We start from the raw sequence: 24,497 nt of genomic DNA, 5'->3' as shown, positions 1-24,497 counted from the left end.
CTGTCATTGAGTCAAGTTAAGTGGTTTCAATCCTACACATGACAAGTGCTAGGGTCGCCTGTCTACCAACCTTTTGGAATTTCTCCCTCATTGCTAAAGACCCCTACTCTCAACCGAATTATTGAAATAAAATTGAACAAAATGTTAGTCCCTCTCCCACCCCCCTTTTTTGGGGTCTAACATTCCTTTTAGAGATCATAAGGTTTGTCATTCAGTCAACTGGCATGGTTTTGATTCCCGATGGTACAAATTCTTTCGGATATATTTGATTTATTTAATATTATTACAAATTATATATACACATGAACAAATTCCTTTATATACTTTTTCCGATACACTTTAGGATCTTCAATCTTGAAGAAATATAGGCACAACTACCGTTCATTTTGCCATGATATCTACATGTAGACTACATGCATCTGACAGACGAGTGGATGGAATCAGACAATCGCTATGTGTGGAGTCATTTGTTCTGTATAAGGAGAAAGAGAGAGAGAAATGGGGTTTAACGTCCACTCGACACAAACTAGGTCATTTCGGGACTAACACTTGGTTTTTGATTTTATTTACATAATTCGCTTGCGCGTAGAGGTCTTTAGCAGTGGGAGGAAACCGGAGGACCCGGAGAAAACCCACGAGGTTGGACAGGCGACCCTACTCCTTGCCACGTACAACCGGGGATTCGAAACCACGCCAGTCGACTCAATGACAGACTTTATGATACAGCGCGCGCACGCTAACCATTCAGCCATCCAACCCCCCCTGTATAAGGAGAAGATGTTTATAAGTTGTTAGAACTTTTGTTTAATCCTTGTGTACAATGAAATGTTGATGCAATAAAATAAGTTTAAACTATAGTTTCTAGATCATGTTTATATTTGATATCAATTAATAAAGATTATATATTGACTTTGTTTAGTTTTATGTTGTTATTAAAAACAACATATGACTAGGGGGTCGAAATAACAGATTATACCAGCATTACAATAAAAACAACATACGACTAGGTAGGAATAACAGATTATAACAGCATTACCATAAAAACAACATATGACTAGGTAGATATAACAGATTATACCACCATTACAATAAAAACAACATACAACTAGGTAGGAATAACAGATTATAACAGCATTACAATAAAAACAACATATGACTAGGTAGAAATAACAGATTATACCAGCATTACAATAAAAACAACATACGACTCGGTAGAAATAAAAAATTATACCAGCATTACAATACAACAACATACAACTAGGTAGAAATAACAAATTATACAACCATTACAATACAAACAACATACGACTAGGTAGGAATAACAGATTATACCACCATTACAATAAAAACAACATACCACTAGGTAGGAATAACAAATTATACCAGCATTACAATAAAAACAACATACGACTCGGTAGGAATAACAAGTTATACCACCATTACAATAAAAAAAAACATACGACTAGGTAGGAATAACAAATTATACCAGCATTACAATAAAAATAAAATATGACTAGGTAGAAATAACAGATTATACTAGCATTACAATACAACAACATACAACTAGGTAGAAATAACAGATTATTATAACAGCATTACAATAAAAACACATGACTAGGTAGAAATAACAGATTATACCAGCATTATAATAAAACAACATATGACTCGGTAGGAATAACAGATTATACCACCATTACAATAAAAAACCAACATACGACTCGTTAGGAATAACAAATTATACCACCATTACAATAAACACAACATACGACTCCGTAGGAATAACAAATTGTACCAGCATTACAATAAACAACATATGACTAGATAGGAATAACAAATTGTACCAGCATTACAATAAAAAAAACTCAGTAGTTAGGGTGATATAACCTTAAATTAGCTATGGTAATATAGCTTTAAAGTAGATGAAGTAATATAACTTTTAAGAATCTAGGGCAATATAGCTTTATGGTAGCTGAAATAATATAACTTTAAAGTAAATGAGGAATAGAACTTTAAAGTGGCAATGGTAATATAATTAGGTTATATAACTTTAATTGGACTAGGGTTATGTAGCTTTAAAGTGTCTAGGGTAATATAGCTTTATAGGATCTAAGGTAACATAGCTTCAAAGTATCTGGGGTAATATAACTTTAAAGTATCTGGGGCAATATAGCTTTAAAGTGGCTTGGGTAATTAAGAGATAAACATTTTCATGTTTTGAATTTATCGGGCGGGGGGGGGGGGGGGTACATGTCACCTAATGGCAATTTAGACAGGCTTTTCAAATAGGTTATATTTTCTTAACAATTCAGACTACATTCGAATAAACGGAACATTTCAGTTTTCGGGAATTTAGACGGTCTAGTTTTTGAAACAAGAGCGAAATATGATGAATGATGTGAATTTCAATGAAATAGCATTTTTGTGAACTATTCGGGTTGGAGAGATCCAGAACTATATCATGTATACAACCTTCTACCGGAAACGAATTCTATTTCCGTGACGTAATATTTTACGAACGCTAACGTTATTCTGCACTTCAATGAAGACTTGTTTACTAAATGAAGATCTATTTACTTGACTTGTAGTTGTAGAAGAGACAGATCAGCTATCCTGTGTAACAACAGATTCACAAATAGACAATTGTCAACAAAATAATGGTGAGTTGATTTTAGATTAAACAACACAACGATTATTATTTTAATACAAAACAATTACAATTACATATTGACAGCCTAATCACTCGCCAAAATACATCACAGACTCTACGTGTTACACAATAATCAACTAAATTGCGACGGAGCCCCTTTTAAATAAGACAAATTAGATTAATATTATTTCGGCACCATAATTAATTTTAAAACTAATTGTTGATTTAATTTCCGTACTTGAAATGGAAATAATCAACTCCAAATATGAGAATTCCAAATAAGAATCGTAACACGTGCACTCTTACCATGTTTTGTATACATGATTATTTACGTGTTACAGCACTGGTCTGTACCGTTATTTGATGTATTTTTTTTTTAATTCTCAATTTAACGTATGATTACGTCCAAGACAATTTGGTTTTTAATTTTTCATAAATAGAATATTTTCTGAAGTGTCAAAAAATTGTAAAATTATGTTGGAATATTCATACGTAAAGAAATTGAAAATATTTTAATGTTTTTTAAAATCTAGAAAAAATCATTCCACTCACCTGATACGGGTCCACAAGCCCAACATTGTCCCACCAAGTTACTGTCAGACATAATTTATCACCTACTTTTCCACTTGAAATCTTAACCAGTGTTTGGACAAAATATTAAGCCAAACAGAGTTAACTGTCCTTGGGGTTTTTGTGATGTGATAACTTTGATATAACTTTTATATATTACAGGAAACTAATGATGTTATAACTTTTATATACTACAGGAAACTAATGATGTTATAACTTTTATATATAACAGGAAACTAATGATGTTATAACTTTTGTATATTACAGGAAACTAATGATGTTATAACTTTTATATATTACAGGAAACTAATGATGTTATAACTTTTATATTTTTAGGAAACTGATTATATAAAAATTCTCCATCAATGTGTTGTATGTGATGAGATTTTTCAACAATATGATGATTTAGAAAAACACAATAAGATGCATGTTAAAGATGTGAAAACTGCTGATGTAGATGAATATTGTCATATTAAAGGAAAGAAAACTGATGATGTAGATGAATATTGCCATGTTAAAGAAGGGAAAACTGATGATGTAGATGAATATTGTCATGTTAAAGAAGAGAAAACTGATGATGTAGGTGAATATTGTCATATTAAAGAAGAGAAAACTGATGATGTTGATGAATATTGTCATATTAAAGAAGAGAAAACTGATGATGTTGATGAATATTGTCATGTTAAAGAAGAGAAAACCAATGATGTAGATGAATATTGTCATGTTAAAGAAGAGAAAACTGATGATGTAGATGAATATTGTCATGTTAAAGAAGAGAAAACTGATGATATATTTGGATATTGGCATGTTAAAGAAGAGAAAACTGATGATATTGAAACTGTTTATCAGTGTAATTTGTGTGATGAAGAATTTAAATTCGAAACAGATTTAGAAAAACACTGTGAAATACATGTTAGTCAGCAAGGGCAAACAGGAGAAAAACCTTATAAATGCGATGTTTGTAGTAAATCATTTAGTCAGAATGGTAGTCGACAGAGACACATGAGAATTCATACTGGTGAAAAACCTTTTAATTGTGATGTTTGTAGTAAATCATTTACTACTGGTGGTCATCTACAGAGACACACAAGAATTCACACTGGTGCAAAACATTATAAATGTGATGTTTGTTGTGAATCATTTACTCAGAGTGGAACTCTACAGAGACACATGAGAATTCATACTGGTGAAAAACCTTTTAATTGTGATGTTTGTAGTAAATCATTTACTACTAGTAGTAATCTACAGACTCACAGGAGAATTCATACAGGTGACAAACCTTATAAATGTGATATTTGTAGTAAATCATTTACTGATAGTAGTCATCTACAGGTACACATGAGAATTCATACAGGTGAAAAACCTTATAAATGTGATATTTGTAATAAAACATTTATACAGAAAGGCAATCTAAATTTACACATGAAAAGTCATACAGACGAGAAACAATTTAAATGCGATGTTTGTAGAAAATTTTTAACTACCAGTACTAAATTACGAACACACATGAGGGTTCATACAGGTGAAAAACCTTATAAATGTAATGTTTGTAGTAAATCATTCACCACTAATGGTAATCTACAGACACACATGAGAAATCATACTAGAGAAAAAAACGTTTAATTGTGATGTCTGTAGTAAATCATTTTCTGACAGCAGTATTCTGCAGAAACACATTAGAATTCAGACTGGGGAAAAAATTCTTTTAGATGTGATGTTTGTTAAATTAAAAAAGAGTAATCAATAAAATGTAAATGAAATGAAATGTGGTTTTACATCCTACTGTTTAAAACCTTGAACTAAAATAAAAAAGAGTAATCAATAAAATGAAATGAAAGAGTAATCAATAAAATGAAATGGGGGTTTAACGTCCTACTGTTCTGCTCCGAACTGAGCTGAAGAAGGGTATATGCCATACAGTGTGCTATGAGGGAAATTTTGCAGCACTATATCGAATTCCAACTGCCAAGGGATCTTTTACTTGGTTTTTCGTCTGACAAAGGGAACCACATCGGAATAAAAATAGTAATCAAAGCCACACTTTAAAGTTTTACGGGTTCATTACAACAATTATGATTAGGGAAAGAAGATTTATTACATTAGCATGAGTTTTAAATGGTTAGAAAGAATATACCAAGGTATTGGGATATTTACTGGAACCAAAAAGATTTATTACATTAGCATGAGCTTTCAATAATTACATAGAATACACCAAGGTATTGGGATATTTACTGGAACCAAAAAGATTTATTACATTAGCATGAGCTTTCAATAATTGCATAGAATATACCAAGGTATTAGGATATCTACTGGATCCAAAAAGATTTAAAATGGCTTCAGCCACTACTCTGATATAAAGTTTTAAAGGAACGGAGTTAAAACTTAAAGGGCATATTTGGGACATGGTTTCAAATCGTAAAGTAAGAATTGAATTATAGTAATATGATGATGATTTAAAACATGATTTAAAATCGTAAAGTATGAATTGAATATAATGAGGATTTATCATTCATCAGAATGTGTCTGGATGTTCTTGATAAATTCAACGGAAATTCAGCTTCTACAAGGCAGATCCATGGTGTTGGATTATTTTATTTTTTACAGAAACAATTATGGACAATAGTTTTGGAAATAATCACTGGCAATTGTCAACCCTGTACCGGCACTGGGGTAGAGGGCATAGGTCTCTGCCTAGTGTCCACACTGTGAGGAGAGGGGTAGAGGGCATAGGTCTCTGCCTAGGGTCCACACGGTGATGAGAGGGGTAGAGGGCATAGGTCTCTGTCTAGGGTCCACACGGTGATGAGAGGGGTAGCTGTTCCTCCAATCCTAGAAAACTCTTTGGTAAATCTGCAGTCCAATAATTTGCCTCCTCCTGCATCTTCAGGGTAGAATCAATCCTGCCCCTTAATAGGTTGCCTAGGGTTTTGAATATCACATGCTCCGGTATATGACTCAAGACACTAGCCTCAACCCGGACAATATTTCTAGGCAGTCTCAGGCCCTTAAGGCGTTATGCCGGATGGTTCATGGTAGGACCCCGGAGCAGATGGTAGAATCATTCAATTTAGGAGGGTGGCTCCCTTTGGATAGTCAGATTAGAGCTGCACAAAGACCGGTTTTGGAGGCGGTATGTAGGAAGAATGGTTGGCCTGTCCTAGTAAGGATTAAATTAAATCCAATTACCTCCCCGGCATGTCTTCTCTATTGCCAGTGTATAATGGAAGATTGGGAAATTGAGGTGAACGAGGAGATCAATTTATCCTAATATTACCCAATCTGATTAATTTCTCTGCAAGATCTTAATTCCTTCATATTTTATTTATAATTATGTCTTAATAATGTCCAAATTAGACAGTTAGCTGCTGCAGAATGTTCTTCAAGTTAGAACGGGAACTCCTTTCCAGCTCTTGGGAGAAGACATATAAATATTCTGATTTTATTTATTTTTTAAAATCTTATCCAATAGCTTCTGTTTTTAAAATAATACAGTTATCAATATTGATGTCATGATTATTGGAAAATAATGGTTTTCGGAAAAAAAATAAATGTGGTTGCTATGGTAACCACTCAAACTCCTTAATATTTTGCTCAAACTTATACAATCCATATCATTTGATATTACATGGGTTTCAAATATTTTAAAATGCTTATTTTTAAAAGTGGTGATCACCTTTTGGGTTATGGTAAATAGCGTTGAAAATGGTCAAAAATTGCATTTTTTCCATTTTGGTTTCTATGACAACCAAAATCGATAATATATGGCAGATTGGAAATATGTAATTTTAAAAATTCACAAACCTTTTGACATATTCCCATAATTTCACTTCCCTATCTCCATTCCTTCTTATTTTACTAAGGTCACCAAAATGCCCCAAAAATAGGCAATTGTTCAAAATTGAACACATATCCAGCCCTTGAGAGAAGGCATATAGATATTTTTACTATTTTTTTTCTGTTAATCTTACTTGATAGATACTGATTTTAAAATGCATAACAACCAGGTTCAATATTTCAGATATAACATGCACAAGACCATTTTTGATGAAAAAATTGACCAAAATCGCTCTGAGAAAATGGAATTTTTGGGAAAACTTAGGTATTTTCCAGTTCCTGTGGAATTCGGTGTAATTGTTACAAAAATGTGAAAATCGAAACATAAGTAGCCTTGAAGTTGTATTTCATGAATTTACATCTACATTGTAGATAGTTTTGATATGAAATGAAATATGGCATCGCAAAAAACACCAAAAATGACCTTTTGAAAGTGTTGAAAAACCTTTCTTCCGCGAAAAGTCAAAAATCGCAACTTTGAACCTCAATAAAAAAAAAATTTTCATCCGATTTTGAATCTGTAAAAAGTTTTGTGAGAAGAATGATGAGATCTACATGAAAAGCTAATAATAACATATGTATAATCATAATCTCAAAATCACCTTTTCCACCTACTTAAAGTAGTCGCTTGTGTGTTGTTGGCGTTGGATAGATCCATGACTATATTTAATATACAACTTGTAAGCCGTTCTCTACCGGAAATGACCTTTGAAACTAACAAAGCCATGTTTTTATCTTCGTTATTTTCCCTTATTTGTTGAAACAGACTGAACCCCACGAAAGGACAACTTATTAGGCAACCAACCATTGACTGTAGCAGAACTTTACAAACTAAATAATGGCGAGTATTACTGTTTCGTTTAGAATTTTGTTTGTAATGTTCATCTTGCCATATATATATCACCTTTCGCACCTTTCTACGAGTTCCCGTGGTCGTAGAGACTTGAAATTTCTAGGGGATGTTCAAGGGGGGATAGCCATGACCTCAGCCCAATTGATCAATAACTTTTCATTTTACCGACCCTTTAGGTTCCCATTAGAGATAAGTTTATCCGTTCCACTCCATTTTCTTTGTTGACTATAGGGGTTTAAGGTCACATGACTTTAGCATGAAATCGGACAGCCAGCGGCTGAAATATAGCCCACTTCAATCTACGTTTCTGAATTACTATTTTATGTAAATGTATTACTAGCAATTGTATTGTAATATCAATCTAAATATCTGCAAAGATTCAGACTAAAAAATTATCGAAATGTAAGCGAAATTATCGGTAATTTGCAGGAGAAGCTCCCAAGGAAAATACCGCTCTGACGTCCCTCGGCCTGGGATTTTCCATTGTTACGGCTCACTTCATTGGTTATTCTGCACCTTAGTTTCCGGGGGATTTCTATATAGAACCAATCAAACGATGGATTACATTTTTGTGATACCCCAAAATCCGACAATTACAGCCGTAGAAAACAGGATTTATCTGATTTGCTGACTGAAATTTTCTAAATTTCGACTAAATATAACCTACTTTTTTTTTGGTGTCATCCAGATTATAAATATTTGACATATTATCATTCAAATTATTACCATATTAATAAATCTTAGCGGACTATAACATGCAGATTTGAGTTTTAAAATTGTTACTAGTGATTCCGATGGGAAAATACCGCTTATGACGTCACTCAGATATGACTGAAAAGCACTTATTTTGGTGCCATGGCACGCATTGACTGGTATAGAGCATTTTGATAACATTATTGATGTCGATCTCGAATTTTAAAATCCCATAACTTTGGATCTAATTAGAATTTTTTGATGAAATAAAAAAAATGGGTAGCATTTTATATTTTTAAAAAAATTTTTTTCTGTCATTTGAAACTTTGACCCGAAAACCCTATTGACTATTTAGACTCGAATAACAAGATACAGTGGACTCTGTCACATCCAACATCGTGCGGGATCGTTACAATAATTCGGATCACACAGCGTTTCGGAATACCGAGTTTTCTCCAAAACCGAAAATACTGTAACTTCGAAAACCGGAAGTATTTTTATATTGTAGCTTCGAATCACCAGAATGCTATTCCCTTTATAAATGATAAACTTTTCTGTACTTTCAAAATTTTATTATATTAAATAATTAACAATAACAATGCATGCGTACAATATATTCATAAATAGTTTACATGTAATATCAATGCATGCGTAGACTACAATATATTTATAAATATCAATGCATGTAATCGTTTAAAGTAGTTTGCTTAGTTAAGATTACCGGAAGCATATCGTAAAGCGGAGTCCTGGGCAAAACATCTTCTAACAAATGAATTGTTGCGATCATCTTTTCGTCCTTAATCTGTGCGAAGTGTTTAATGTCGTTGAGCATGCGTAGGAATTTTGAATAGGTCAAGTCTGTCGTTAATGTATATTCTTCATCGTCCCCGTCTTCAGTTAATTGTCATTTATAATCTGTCGTTCTATGTCCAGCTTTTCAAGCCAATCAAAGTAAACGGCACCTGTCATCCAAGTTTTGCGATTGGCCGACCAATTGACTGGCAGGTAGATCTTGTCCACTCCCTTAACCCTCTCGTTACGTAAGCGCCCGAAACCGCCCTAACGTCCTCTACGGGATCGCCCGATGTCGCCCGAAATGACGGTCGGTAAAACTCGGTAATTTTCCACTCGGAACAAAACTCTCACGTGACTAACGACAACTGGAGTGCACTGTAAACATAGCAGTATTCAAAATGGCGGCCTCCGTGAAATTTTTTATATTGAAGAGTTTTGTGTAAAAATGAAGGTTTTTCGTTGAATTTTTGAATGGCGTCATCGGATTCAGACGGCGATTTTAATGGATTCGATTCTTATGACGTTGAATGTGCCGAATTGAAGCAAAAAGAGGTAATAAATGACCGTGAATTGGATGATAATTTTGACGATGAAAGTGACATTGAAATTGAACAAGGACTGGAATACGATTCGTCTGGAGAGTCTAGCAGCGAAAATGATGACTTTGAGGACATATAAATAAATAAATAACATAAATCCAATCCATTGAAGTCGCCGCCCGAATTTGATGATAGCACCCAGAAACTCAACAAAAAATTGTTTATTTTTGTATATTGAGCTTTTTCAATGGAATACATGTTAACACCATTAAGCCTTAAAAACTACAGCTTTGTACATTAATATTAAGTTAAATAAGTCAAGGTAAGCAAAATATGTCGACAACCTAACGGTTTCCTCCGTCGCAACAATCACAGTACGGTTGACGACTTTGTTACTCTTTTACTAAAATGGTTGCCATTTTTTTATTTACCATCAGATTTTCAAAAATATTGTACCATTGTGAAGGAAATTAAATTCTCCTTAAAATGAAATTAACTTGTCAGATTAATTTTGAACTTTGTAGCATTAAGTTTTTCTCCAAAGGTTATCTTGAAAAAAATTTCAAATTTTTTTTCAGATACATCTTATGATACATAAGTAGTGATGAGAGATGCATATTTCTAGTTGACTCCATTGGAAAGAGAATTCAATTTCCTTTCAGAAAATCATAACTTGTCTTCTTTGAAAGTTGATAGGTTTTGAGCTATAATCACATGAACATTTCGCATATTTTTTCGACGTTTTTTCTGAATATTGTCAGGATTTGGCGTCATACATTATAAAACACACTAGTAATGAAAGGGTTAAAACAACTCGGGTTCACTGCTTTACCGATCAAAGTAATCAACACAGTTTTAATCTCACCGATAATTGATTGGTGATTACTTGTTAATCTTTTCTGACTTCACACCCATTGAGTTTTAATCTCACCGATAATTGTACGGTGTCGATTTAATGGAAATTATGTGACAGGACGGCTGATTGATTTCGGAATCCTGAACATACAGAATTCGGATTTACCAGCGATTTTTTGGCTGAAGTAATAAGGAAATAAATCGGGACATGAAAATCATACCGGATGTCACAGCAATCCGGAGTGATCAGAGATCGGATGTGACAGAGTCCACTGTACTAAGACGGAGTCCGACACACTGATGTTATAACTTTTATATATTACAGGAAACTGGTGATGTTAAAACATTTCATCAGTGTGTTGTATGTGATGAGGTTTTTAAACAATATGATGATTTAGAAAAACACAATAAAATACATGTTAAAGATGAGAAAACTGATGATGTAGATGAATATTGCCATGTTAACGAAGAGAAAGCTGATGATGTAGATGGATATTGTCATGTTAAAGAAAAGAAAACTGATGATGTAGATGAATATTGTCATGTTAAAGAAGAGAAAACTGATGATAAAGATGGATATTGCCATGTTAAAGAACAGAAAACTGATGATGTAGATGAATATTGTCATGTTAAAAAAGAGAAAACAGATGATATTGAAACTGTTTATCAGTGTAATTTGTGTGATGAAGAATTTAAATCTTACACTGATTTAGAAAAACACTGTGAAATACATGTTAGTCAGCAAGGCCAAACAGGAGATAAACGATATAAATGTGATGTTTGTAGTAAATCTTTCACTGCCAATGATACTCTACAGACCCACATGAGAATTCATACTGGTGAAAAACCTTATAAATGTGATGTTTGTAGTAAATCATTTACTCAGACTGGTCATTTGCAGAACCATATTCGAATTCACGCTGGAGAAAAACCTTATAAATGTGATGTTTGTGGTAAATCATTTAGTCAGAAAGGAACTCTACAGACACATATGAGAATACATACTGGTGAAAAACCTTATAAATGTGATGTTTGTAGTAAATCATTTACTACTAGTAGTCAGCTACAGAAGCACATCAGAATTCATACTGGTGAAAAACCATATAAATGTGATGTTTGTAGTAAATCATTTACTCAGCGTGGAACTCTACAGAGACACATGAGAATTCATACAGGTGAAAAACCTTTTAAATGTGATATTTGTAATAAATCATTTACTAATAGTAATCTACAGCATCATACCAGAACTCATACAGGTGAAAAACCTTATAAATGTGATATTTGTAGTAAATCATTTACTGATAGTAGTACTCTACAGACACACATAAGAATTCATACAGGTGAAAAAACTTTTAAATGTGATGTTTGTAGTAAATCATTCACCACTAATGGTAATCTACAGTCACACATAAGAATTCATACTAGAGAAAAAAACGTTTAAATGTGATGTCTGTAGTAAATCATTTTCGGACAGCAGTATTCTGCAGAAACACATTAGAATTCATACTGGGGAAAAAAATCTTTTAGATGTGATGTTTGTTAAATTAAAAAAGAGTAATCAATAAAATGTAAATGAAATGAAATGTGGTTTTACATCCTACTGTTTAAAACCTTGAACTAAAATAAAAAAGAGTAATCAATAAAATGAAATGAAAGAGTAATCAATAAAATGAAATGAAAGAGTAATCAATAAAATGAAATGGGGTTTAACGTCCTACTGTTCTGCTCCGAACTGAGCTGAAGAAGGGCATATGCCATACAGTGTGCTATGAGGGAAATTTTGCAGCACTATGGCCTAGTCTTATATCGAATTCCAACTGCCAAGGGATCTTTTACTTGGTTTTTCGTCACATGCGAGTGACTAGACAACTGTCCGTGACGGGCCTTCTGTCCTGCCACACTGACATAGGGAACCACATCGGAATAAAAATAGTAATCAAAGCCACATTTTAAAGTTTTAGGGGTTCATTACAACAATTATGATTAGGGAAAGAAGATTTATTACATTAGCATGAGTTTTAAATGGTTAGAAAGAATATACCATGGTATTGGGATATTTACTGGAACCAAAAAGATTTATTACATTAGCATGAGTTTTAAATAATTACATAGAATATACCAAGGTATTAGGATATCTACTGGAACCAAAAAGATTTATTACATTAGCATGAGCTTTCAATAATTGCATAGAATATACCAAGGTATTGGGATATTTACTGGAACCAAAAAGATTTATTACATTAGCATGAGCTTTCAATAATTGCATAGAATATACCAAGGTATTAGGATATCTACTGGATCCAAAAAGATTTAAAATGGCTTCAGCCACAACTCTGATATAAAGTTTAAAAGGAACGGAGTTCAAACTTAAAGGGCATATTTTGGACATGGTTTCAAATCGTAAAGTAAGAATTGAATTATAGTAATATGATGATGATTTAAAACATGATTTAAAATCGTAAAGTATGAATTGAATATAATGAGGATTTATCATTCATCAGAATGTGTCTGGATGTTCTTGATAAATTCAACGGAAATTCAGCTTCTACAAGTCAGATCCATGGTGTTGGATTATTTTATTTTTTACAAAAACAATTATGGACAATAATTTTGGAAATAATCACTGGCAATTGTCAACCCTGTACCGGCACTGGGGTAGAGGGCATAGGTCTCTGCCTAGGGTCCACACGGTGATGAGAGGGGTAGAGGGCATAGGTCTCTGTCTAGGGTCCACACGGTGATGAGAGGGGTAGCTGTTCCTCCAATCCTAGAAAACTCTTTGGTAAATCTGCAGTCCAATAATTTGCCTCCTCCTGCATCTTCTAGAGTAACTGGACCCGTTTCCATTAATTCTGTCCCTTCGGGTCCAGCATTTCGGACAACAAGGCGTCGTCTACAGGGTAGAATCAATCCTGCCCCTTAATAGGTTGCCTAGGGTTTTGAATATCACATGCTCCGGTATATGACTCAAGACACTAGCCTCAACCCGGACAATATTTCTAGGCAGTCTCAGGCCCTTAAGGCGTTATGCCGGATGGTTCATGGTAGGACCCCGGAGCAGATGGTAGAATCATTCAATTTAGGAGGGTGGCTCCCTTTGGATAGTCAGATTAGAGCTGCACATAGACCGGTTTTGGAGGCGGTATGGAGGAAGAATGGTTGGCCTGTCATAGTAAGGATTAAATTAAATCCAATTAACTCCCCGGCATGTCTTCTCTATTGCCAGTGTATAATGGAAGATTGGGAAATTGAGGTGAACGAGGAGATCAATTTATCCTAATATTACCCAATCTGATTAAAACAGATCTATATTTCGTTTTGATTTTGTATACTTATCTTAATATTACAAGTAGTGAATGAAGGTGAATGCCACGATGTACATAATATACATCTAACAGTGCGATTGTGCGTGAATGAGTTTTGTATATATTCCTTCATTTCTTTCCCTTTTATACGCCCACATTTTCATGTGGACGTATATTGTCGTCGCCCCTGTCCGTCCGTCCGTCCACAATTGTTTGTGGACACTCTAAGGTCACAATTTTTATCCGATTTCAACGAAACTTGAACTATTGGTTTATCTCCCTAAGATCTCGGTTCCTTTCGATATTGGCATGTATCGGACCGTAACTTCATGGATTATGGCCCCTATTTGTAGGATAAATCACGTTTTTAGCTTATGGATCCTATAGAGGTCATAATTTTTAACCAATTTAAAAAACTGTTTGAATATATCACCGTTACACCCTAAGGGTGGTTGAGTTAGAATTTCGTAAAAATCGGACAAAAACTGACAGACAAAATGGCCGCCCCTTGTACTCAAATAGCGTAAAAATATGGTATATCAAGGCTGTGGACCCTCTAGAGGTTGCAATTTTCTTCTGATTTTGATGAAACTTGAAATGTAAGTTTATAACCCAAAGATCTTGGTTGCTTTCGATACTCGCGCATATTGGGTCGTAACTTCCTGAATTATGCCCCCTGATTGAACGAAAAACACGTTTTTAGCTCAAGGCCCCTCTAGAGGTCACAATTATTATCCGATTTAAAAAAAACGTTTAAATATACTACCGTTTACCCTAAGGATGGTTGAGTTGGAATTTCGTAAAAATCGGACGTAAACTGACAGACAAAATGGCCCCCCATCGTACGCAAATAGTGTATAACATCTGGTATGTCAAAGTTGTGGACCCTCTAGAGGTCACAATTTTGATCGGATTTTGATGAAATTTGAAATACATGTTTATAACCAACACTGCCAGACACAATGGCCGCCCCTCATACGCAAGTAGTGTAAACATCAAGGTTGTAGACCCTCTAGAGGTCACAATTTCGATCCGATTTTGATGAAACTTGGTTCCTGTCGATATTCGCGCATATCAGATAGTAATTTCCTAAATTATGGCCCCTGATTGTAAGAAAAATCGCGTTTTTAACTTGTGGTCACAATTATTATCCAATTTAAAACCAGCGGCTGCCAGGCAGGATACGCCCACATTTTCGAGAGATGGATAGAGAACAAGCTAACAAGAAAGTGATTTTTCCTACAATCAAGGGCCATAATTCAGGAAATTACAATTCGATATGCGCAAATATCGAAAGGAACTAAACGAACGGCAGCCATTTTGTCTGTCAGTCGTCCTCAGGGTGTAACGGTGATATAATAATACGGTTTTTTAAATCGGATAAAAATTATGACTTCTATAGGATCCACAATCTAAAAACACAATTTTTCGTACAATCAGGGGCCATAATTCAGGAAGTTACGGTGCGAATATCGAAAGGAACCAAGATCTTTGGGTTATAAACTTACATTTCAAGTTTCAACAAAATCGGATAAAAATTGTGACCTCTATAGGGTCCACAACCTTGATATACCATATTCTTGTGCTATTCCAGAACGAACGGCGGCCATTTTGTCTGTCAATTTTGGGCCGATTTTCACGAAATTCAAACTCAGTCGTCCTTAGGGTGTAACGGTGATATAATAATACGTTTTTTTAAATCGGATAAAAATTATGACCTCTATAGGGTCCACAAGCTAAAAACGCGATTTTTCGTACAATCAGGGGCCATAATTCAGGAAATTACGTCCGATATGCGCGAATATCGAAAGGAACCGAGATCTTTGGGTTATAAACTTACATTTCAAGTTTCAACAAAATCGGATAACAATTGTGACCTCTATAGGGTCCATAACCTTGATATACCATTTTCTTACGCTATTTGAGAACGAATGGCGGCCATTTTGTCTGTCAATTTTGTGCCGATTTTCACGAAATTCGAGTTCAGTCGTCCCTGGGGTGTAATGGTGATAGAATAGAACGGTTTTTTAAATTGGATAAAAATCATGACTTCTATAGGGTCCACAAGCTAAAAACGTGATTTTTCGTACAATCAGGGGCCATAATTCAGGAAGTTACGGTCTGATATGCATGAATATCGAAAGGAACCAAGATCTTTGGGTTATAAACTTACATTTCAAGTTTCAACAAAATCGGATAAAAATTGTGACCCCTATAGGGTCCACAACCTTGATATACCATATTCTTACGCTATTTGGGAACGAACGGCGGCCATTTTGTCTGTCAATTTTGGGCCGATTTTCACGAAATTCGAACTCAGTCATCCTTAGGGTGTAACCGTGATAGAATAGAACGTTTTTTTAAATCGGATAAAAATTATGACTTGTATAGGGTCCACAAGCTAAAAACGTGATTTTTCGTACAATCAGGGGCCATAATTCAGGAAGTTACTGTCCGATATGCGCGAATATCGAAAGGAACTGAGATCTTTGGGTTATAAACTTACATTTCAAGTTTCAACAAAATCGGATCAAAATTGTGACCCCTATAGGGTCCACAACCTTGATATACCATATACAAATAGACAATTGTCAACAAAATAATGGTGAGGTGATTTTAGATTAAACAACACAACGATTATTATTTTAATACAAAACAATTACAATTACATATTGACAGCCTAATCACTCGCCAAAATACATCACAGACTCAACGTATTACACAATAATCAACTAAATTGCGACGGAGCCCCTTTTAAATAAGACAAATTAGATTGATATTATTTCGGCACCATAATTAATTTTAAAACTAATTGTTGATTTAATTTCCGTTCTTGAAATGGAAATAATCAACTCCAAATATGAGAATTCCAAATAAGAATCAATTTAGAATACCAAAATGCGAATCGTAACACGTGCATTCTTACCATGTTTTGTATACATGATTATTTACGTGTTACAGCACTGGTCTGTACCGTTATTTGATGTATTTTTTTTTTAATTCTCAATTTAACGTATGATTACGTCCAAGACAATTTGGTTTTTAATTTTTCATGAATAGAATATTTTCTGAAGTGTCAAAAAATTGTAAAATTATGTTGGAATATTCATACGTAAAGAAATTGAAAATATTTTAATGTTTTTTAAAATCTAGAAAAAATCATTCCACTCACCTGATACGGGTCCACAAGCCCAACATTGTCCCACCAAGTTACTGTCAGACATAATTTATTACCTACTTTTCCACTTGAAATCTTAACCAGTGTTTGGACAAAATATTAAGCCAAACAGAGTTAACTGTCCTTGGGGTTTTTGTGATGTGATAACTTTGATATAACTTTTATATATTACAGGAAACTAATGATGTTATAACTTTTATATTTTTAGGAAACTGATTATATAAAAATTCTCCATCAATGTGTTGTATGTGATGAGATTTTTCAACAATATGATGATTTAGAAAAACACAATAAGATGCATGTTAAAGATGTGAAAACTGCTGATGTAGATGAATATTGTCATGTTAAAGAAGAGACAACCGATGATGTAGATGAATATTGTCATATTAAAGAAGAGAAAACTGATGATGTAGATGAATATTGTCGTGTTAAAAAAGAGAAATCTGATGATGTAGATGAATATTGTCATGTTAAAGAAGAGAAAACTGATGATATTGAAACTGTTTATCAGTGTAATTTGTGTGATGAAGAATTTAATTTAGAAACTGATTTAGAAAGACACTGTGAAATACATGTTAGTCAACAAGGGCTAACAGGAGAAAGACCTCATAAATGTGATGTTTGTGGTAAATCATTTACTGGGATAGGTAGTCTACAGACACATATTAGAACTCATACAGGGAAAAAACCTTATAAATGTGATGTTTGTGGTAAATCATTTATTCAGAATAATAGACTGAAGCACCACTTTAGAATTCATGCAGGAGAAATACATGTTAGTCGAACTGGACAAAGACCTTATAAATGTGATGTTTGTGGTAAATCCTTCAATTTGAAAGGTAATCTACAACAACACATCAGAATTCATACTGAAATAAAACCTTATCAATGTGATTATTGTGGTAAATCATTTAGACAGAATTATAATCTGCAGCACCACTTGAGAATTCACACTAGAGAAAAACCCTATAAATGTGATGTTTGTGATAAATCATTTAGTCAGAGTGGAACTCTACAGAACCACATGAGAATACATACTGGAACAAAACCTTATAAATGTGATGTTTGTAGTAAATCATTTAATCAGAATAGTCATCTACAGACACACATGAGAACTCATTCTAACGGAGCATATTAGAATTCATACAGGGGAAAAACCTTATAAATGTGATGTTTGTAGTAAATCATTTAATCAGAGTAGAAATCTACAGTCACACATGAGAACTCATTCCGGAGAAAAAACCATATCAATGTGATGTTTGTCGTAAATCATTCAGACAAAAATATACTTTAGAAGTACATGCAAGAACTCATACTAGTGAAAAACCTTATAAATGTGATGTTTGTAGTAAATCATTTATTTCCAATGGGAATTTGCAGAAACACATAAAAATTCATACTAGAGCCTGATATTTGTAGTAAATCATTGACTTTCAGAATTTCTACTAACGAGGTGCCTAAAAACACATGCAGATGAAAAACCTTGTTAATTTGATGTTTATAGTAAATAATTTACAGAGACACATGAGAATTCATACTGAAGAAAAACCCTGTTAATTTGTTAATGTAATGTTTGTAGTAAATCATTTAAACTGTTATTGTAGTTTGGGAGTCTCAGTGGCTTAGCGGGTAAGACACTGGCTTGTTCAGCTTGAGGTCCAATGTTCGATCGCCGTGTTGACTGAGAAAATTCTTTTAAAAGTCATTTGAATGGTACACATTGGTGTGCACGTAAAAGAACCCGCAACAGAATTTGAAATAATAAAAAGCAGTGACACCACTGCCCGGGTCATATATCTCTCATAGAACACTACATTACATACGCCCATCTTCATGACCCCAGTTAGTGCAGGACGTTCAACCCCAGTTAATGCAGGACGTTCAACCCCATTTCATTCCACTCATCTACAAATTTGAGGCATCAAAATACGGTTTAACTTTAACATCCTATTGTTCTGCTCCGAATTGGGCGAATAAAGACGGGCATACGCCATACAGTGTGCTATCAGAGCTAATAAAGACGGGCATACGTCATACAGTGTGCTATGGGAGATATTTTGCCCGGACAGCGGCACTACGACCTACTCTTACATGTAGGAATAACAAATTATACCACCATTACAATACAAAACATACGACTAGGTAGGAATAACAGATTATACCAGCATTATAATAAAAACAACATACAACTAGGTAGGAATAACAAATTATACCATCGTGTTTCACACATTTTTTTCAAAATAAACGCAAATATTGACGGACGCTGCATAATTTACATTCAGAAAATTTCCCTGATGTGAGAATAATTAGATTATTCTATGTCGTAGTTTGTACAATTTATGTGCTTCACCCGGCATTTACCCTACTGCACGTAGTATCCGTAGTTTTTTTATATTTCCTTTTAATTCATTCATAAGTTCATGGCAGTAAGCCTGATACAAGACTTGGGATTGGCTAGAACACGATATACTGTTTACATTCAGCCAATCAAATGTTGGCTTTCATAGTGATAGTTTTCTCTTTACGTCCTGTGGAAGTGAAAGATTGAAATGACTTTGCTGTCAACCACAGACATGCCAATAACCTCCAGTCGTCATTAGACTAAATACAGTAGGCATACCAATGAAATAAGGAAGCTTAAAATAGGGTTGTTCATAAAACAACTTTACATGCTTCTATATTGAGTATTTTGAGAGGCTCTAAGTCACGCAGATGTAAAATTTCCCTCATAGCACACTGTGGCGTATGCCCGTCTTCATTAGCCCAGGTTAGGAGCAGAACAGTAGGACGTTAAACCCCATTTCATTTCATTTCATTTCCGGACACCTGTTACCACTGTTTGTCGAGTATTTTGTACACAGTGAACAGTCCATATGCTGATTACACTATTTTGCCTTATTACACTATTTTGCCTATACCGTTTTTTAGGACTTCGAATTTTGTCTAATGGTTTGGATTGTTCGTACTTGGTTTTATTTTATTTAAAGTAGCTATGGTAATATAGCTTTATAGGATTAGCTAAAGTAATATAGCTTCAAAGTATATGGGGTAATATAGCTTTAAAGTGGCTTGGGTTATTAAGAGATAAACATTTCCATGTTTGGAATTTATCGGGGGGGGGGGGGGTCATGTTGCCTAATGTCCATTTAGACAGGCTTTTCAAATAGAACATATTTTCTTAGCAATGCAGACTATATTCGAATAAACGGAACATCTCAGTTTTCGGGATTTTAGACGGTCTAGTTTTGAAAAAGAGCGAAATATGATGAATGAAGTGAATTTCAGTGAAATAGCAATTTTGTGAACTATTCGGGTTGGAGAGATCCAGGACTATATCATGTATACAACCTTCTACCGGAAACGAATTCTTTTTTCGTGACGTAATATTTTACGGAAGCTAACGTTATTCTGCACTTCACTGAAGACTATTTTACTAAACAAAGAGCTATTTTCTATGACTTGTAGTTGTAGAAGAGACAGATCAGCAATCCCCTGCTGTGTTTTTATAATAAACAATTATCATTCAGTCACACAAGAGCTTCAGAAATAGACAACAGAAATTGTTAACAAAATAATGGTGAGTGATTTTGGATTTGTAGAGTTCGAGGGTCTTTCTATAAGTACCACTCGGTGTTCCAAGGCGTCCGCAATAATAACAATGTTACCTATTTGAAGTCTAAAGCATAATCTGAGCCGTAGCCACAACAAAACAGCAATATATAGGTTAAATGATAGCCTACCGCTGGTGGTATGGGACTCTGTGGAAAGTTGGAAGTAGTCCCGGTTATCCTGACGGACACCTGTATTGTACAGGGCAAAATCAACAGATTAAACAAAACAACACAACGATTTTTATTGACGGCCTAATCACTCTACGTATTACACAATAATCTAGCTTGAAAGGCGATAGATGAAATAGCTTTAATGTATCTATGGTAATATAGCCTTAAAGTAGTCGCTTGTGTGTTGTTGGCGTTGGATAGATCCATGACTATATTTAATATACAACTCGTAAGCCGTTCCCTACCGGAAATGACCTTTGAAACTAACAAAGACATGTTTTTATCTTCGTTATTTTCCCTTATTTGTTGAAACAGACTGAACCCCACGAAAGGACAACTTATTAGGCAACCAACCATTGACTGTAGCAGAACTTTACGAGTTCCCGTGGTCGTAGAGACTTGAAATTTCCAGGGGATATTCAGGGGGGATAGCCATGACCTCAGCCCAATTGATCAATAACTTTTCATTTTACCGACCCTTTAGGTTCTCATTAGAGATAAGTTTATCCGTTCCACTCCATTTTCTTTGTTGACTATAGGGGTTTAAGGTCACGTGACTTTAGCGTGAAATCGGACAGCCAGCGACTGAAATATAGCCCACTTCAATCTACGATTCTGAATTACTATTTTATGTAAATGTATTACTAGCAATTGTATTGTAATATCAATCTAAATATCTGCAAAGATTCAGACTAAAAAATTATCAAAATGTAAGCGAAATTATCGGTAATTTGCAGGAGAAGCTCCCAAGGAAAATACCGCTCTGACGTCCCTCGGCCTGGGATTTTCCATTGTTACGGCTCACTTCATTGGTTATTCTGCACCTTAGTTTCCGGGGGATTTCTATATAGAACCAATCAAACGATAGATGACATTTTTGTGATACCCCAAAATCCGACAATTACAGCCGTAGAAAACAGGATTTATCTGATTTGCTGACTGAAATTTTCTAAATTTCGACTAAATATAGCCTACTTTTTTTTTGGTGTCATCCAGATTATAAATATTTGACATATTATCATTCAAATTATTACCATATTAATAAATCTTAGCGGACGATAACGTGCAGATTTGAGTTTTAAAATTGTTACTAGTGATTCTGATGGGAAAATACTGCTTATGAGGTCACTCAGATATGACTGAAAAGCACTTATTTTGGTGCCATGGCACGCATTGACTGGTATAGAGCATTTTGATTACATTATTGATGTCGATCTCGAATTTTAAAATTCCATAACTTTGGATCTAATTAGAATTTTTTGATGAAATAAAAAAAAATGGGTAGCATTTTATATATATTTTCACAAAATATTTTTAAAGAATTTTTTTCTGTCATTTGAAACTTTGACCTGAAAACCCTATTGACTATTTAGACTCGAATAACAAGATACTAAGACGGAGTCCGACACACTGATGTTATAACTTTTATATATTACAGGAAACTGGTGATGTTAAAACATTTCATCAGTGTGTTGTATGTGATGAGGTTTTTAAACAATATGAAGATTTAGAAAAACACAATAAGATACATGTTAAAGAAGAGAAAACTGATGATGTAGATGGATATTGTCATGTTAAAGAAGAGAAAACTGATGATATAGATGAATATTGCCATGTTAAAGAAGAGAAAACTGATGATATAGATGCATATTGTCATGTCAAAGAAGAGAAAACAGATGATATTGAAACTGTTTATCAGTGTAATTTGTGTGATGAAGAATTTAAATCTTACACTGATTTAGAAAAACACTGTGAAATACATGTTAGTCAGCAAGGGCAAACAGGAGATAAACGATATAAATGTGATGTTTGTAGTAAATCTTTCACTGCCAATGATACTCTACAGACCCATATGAGAATTCATACCGGGGAAAAACCTTATAAATGTGATGTTTGTGGTAAATCATTTACTCAGACTGGTCATTTGCAGAACCATATTCGAATTCACGCTGGTGAAAAACCTTATAAATGTGATGTTTGTGGTAAATCATTTAGTCAGAAAGGTAGTCTACAGACACATATGAGAATTCATACTGGTGAAAAACCTTATAAATGTGATGTTTGCAGTAAATCATTTACAACTAGTAGTCGTCTACAGACACACATCAGAATTCATACTGGTGAAAAACCATATAAATGTGATATTTGTAGTAAATCATTTACTGCTGGTGGAAGTCTACAAAGACACATGAGAATTCATACAGGTGAAAAACCTTTTAAATGTGATATTTGTAATAAATCATTTACTACTTGTAGTAATCTACAGCATCATACCAGAACTCATACAGGTGAAAAACCTTATAAATGTGATATTTGTAGTAAATCATTTTCTGATAGTAGTCATCTAAAGAAACACATGAGAATACATACTGGGGAAAAACCTTATAAATGTGATATTTGTAATAAATCATATACTACTAGTGGTAAATCATTCACTACTAGTAGTAATCTACAGAGGCACATGAGAATTCATACTGGTGAAAAACCTTATAAATGTGATGTTTGTAGTAAATCATTCACCACTAATGGTAATCTACAGTCACACATAAGAATTCATACTAGAGAAAAAAACGTTTAAATGTGATGTCTGTAGTAAATCATTTTCGGACAGCAGTATTCTGCAGAAACACATTAGAATTCATACTGGGGAAAAAAATCTTTTAGATGTGATGTTTGTTAAATTAAAAAAGAGTAATCAATAAAATGTAAATGAAATGAAATGTGGTTTTACATCCTACTGTTTAAAACCTTGAACTAAAATAAAAAAGAGTAATCAATAAAATGAAATGAAGGAGTAATCAATAAAATGAAATGTGGTTTAACGTCCCACTGTTCTGCTCCGAACTGAGCTGAAGAAGGGCATATGCCATACAGTGTGCTATGAGGGAAATTTTGCAGCACTATGGCCTAGTCTTATATCGAATTCCAACTGCCAAGGGATCTTTTACTTGGTTTTTCGTCACATGCGAGTGACTAGACAACTGTCCGTGACGGGCCATCTGTCCTGCCACACTGACAAAGGGAACCACATTGGAATAAAAATAGTAATCAAAGCCACACTTTAAAGTTTTATGGGTTCATTACAACAATTATGTTTAGGGAAAGAAGATTTATTACATTAGCATGAGTTTTAAAGAATTACATAGAATATACCAAGGTATTGGGATATTTACTGGAACCAAAACGATTTATTACATTAGCATGAGCTTTCAATAATTGCATAGAATATACCAATGTATTAGGATATCTACTGGATCCAAAAAGATTTAAAATGGCTTTAGCCACTACTCTGATATAAAGTTTTAAAGGAACGGAGTTAAAACTTAAAGGGAATATTTGGGACATGGTTTCAAATCATAAAGTATGAATTGAATTATAGTAATATGATGATGATTTAAAACATGGTTTAAAATCGTAAAGTATGAATTGAATATATCATTCATCAG

General features: G+C 34.0%; 3 protein-coding genes and 1 pseudogene across 3 annotated transcripts; all 4 read left to right on the top strand.

Annotated features, from left to right (window-relative positions):
- Positions 1–3,564: 3,564 nt before the first annotated feature.
- LOC130012445 (zinc finger protein 235-like) lies at positions 3,565–5,038 on the top strand. Its single transcript, XM_056100413.1, has one exon. It carries the CDS (start codon positions 3,641–3,643, stop codon positions 4,838–4,840), a length of 1,200 nt encoding a protein of 399 aa, XP_055956388.1. The 5' UTR covers positions 3,565–3,640; the 3' UTR covers positions 4,841–5,038.
- A 6,458-nt stretch (positions 5,039–11,496) lies between these two features.
- LOC126818409 (zinc finger protein 233-like) lies at positions 11,497–12,436 on the top strand. Its single transcript, XM_050545827.2, has one exon. It carries the CDS (start codon positions 11,610–11,612, stop codon positions 12,225–12,227), a length of 618 nt encoding a protein of 205 aa, XP_050401784.2. The 5' UTR covers positions 11,497–11,609; the 3' UTR covers positions 12,228–12,436.
- A 5,049-nt stretch (positions 12,437–17,485) lies between these two features.
- Positions 17,486–18,816, top strand: LOC130012455 (zinc finger protein 239-like; annotated as a pseudogene).
- Positions 18,817–20,658: 1,842 nt separating this feature from the next.
- On the top strand, positions 20,659–23,757 carry LOC126818090 (zinc finger protein 239-like). Its single transcript, XM_056100440.1, has 2 exons — positions 20,659–20,846; positions 22,490–23,757. The coding sequence occupies exons 1-2, from the start codon at positions 20,844–20,846 to the stop codon at positions 23,627–23,629; spliced, it is 1,143 nt and encodes a 380-aa protein (XP_055956415.1). The 5' UTR covers positions 20,659–20,843; the 3' UTR covers positions 23,630–23,757.
- Positions 23,758–24,497: the final 740 nt, after the last annotated feature.

Source organism: Patella vulgata, chromosome 1 (genome assembly GCF_932274485.2).
Source record: "Patella vulgata chromosome 1, xgPatVulg1.2, whole genome shotgun sequence".
NCBI classification, from domain to species: Eukaryota; Metazoa; Mollusca; class Gastropoda; family Patellidae; genus Patella; species Patella vulgata.
The sequence above is the reverse complement of the archived record's forward strand: the minus strand, read 5'-3'. Positions and strand labels throughout refer to the sequence as shown.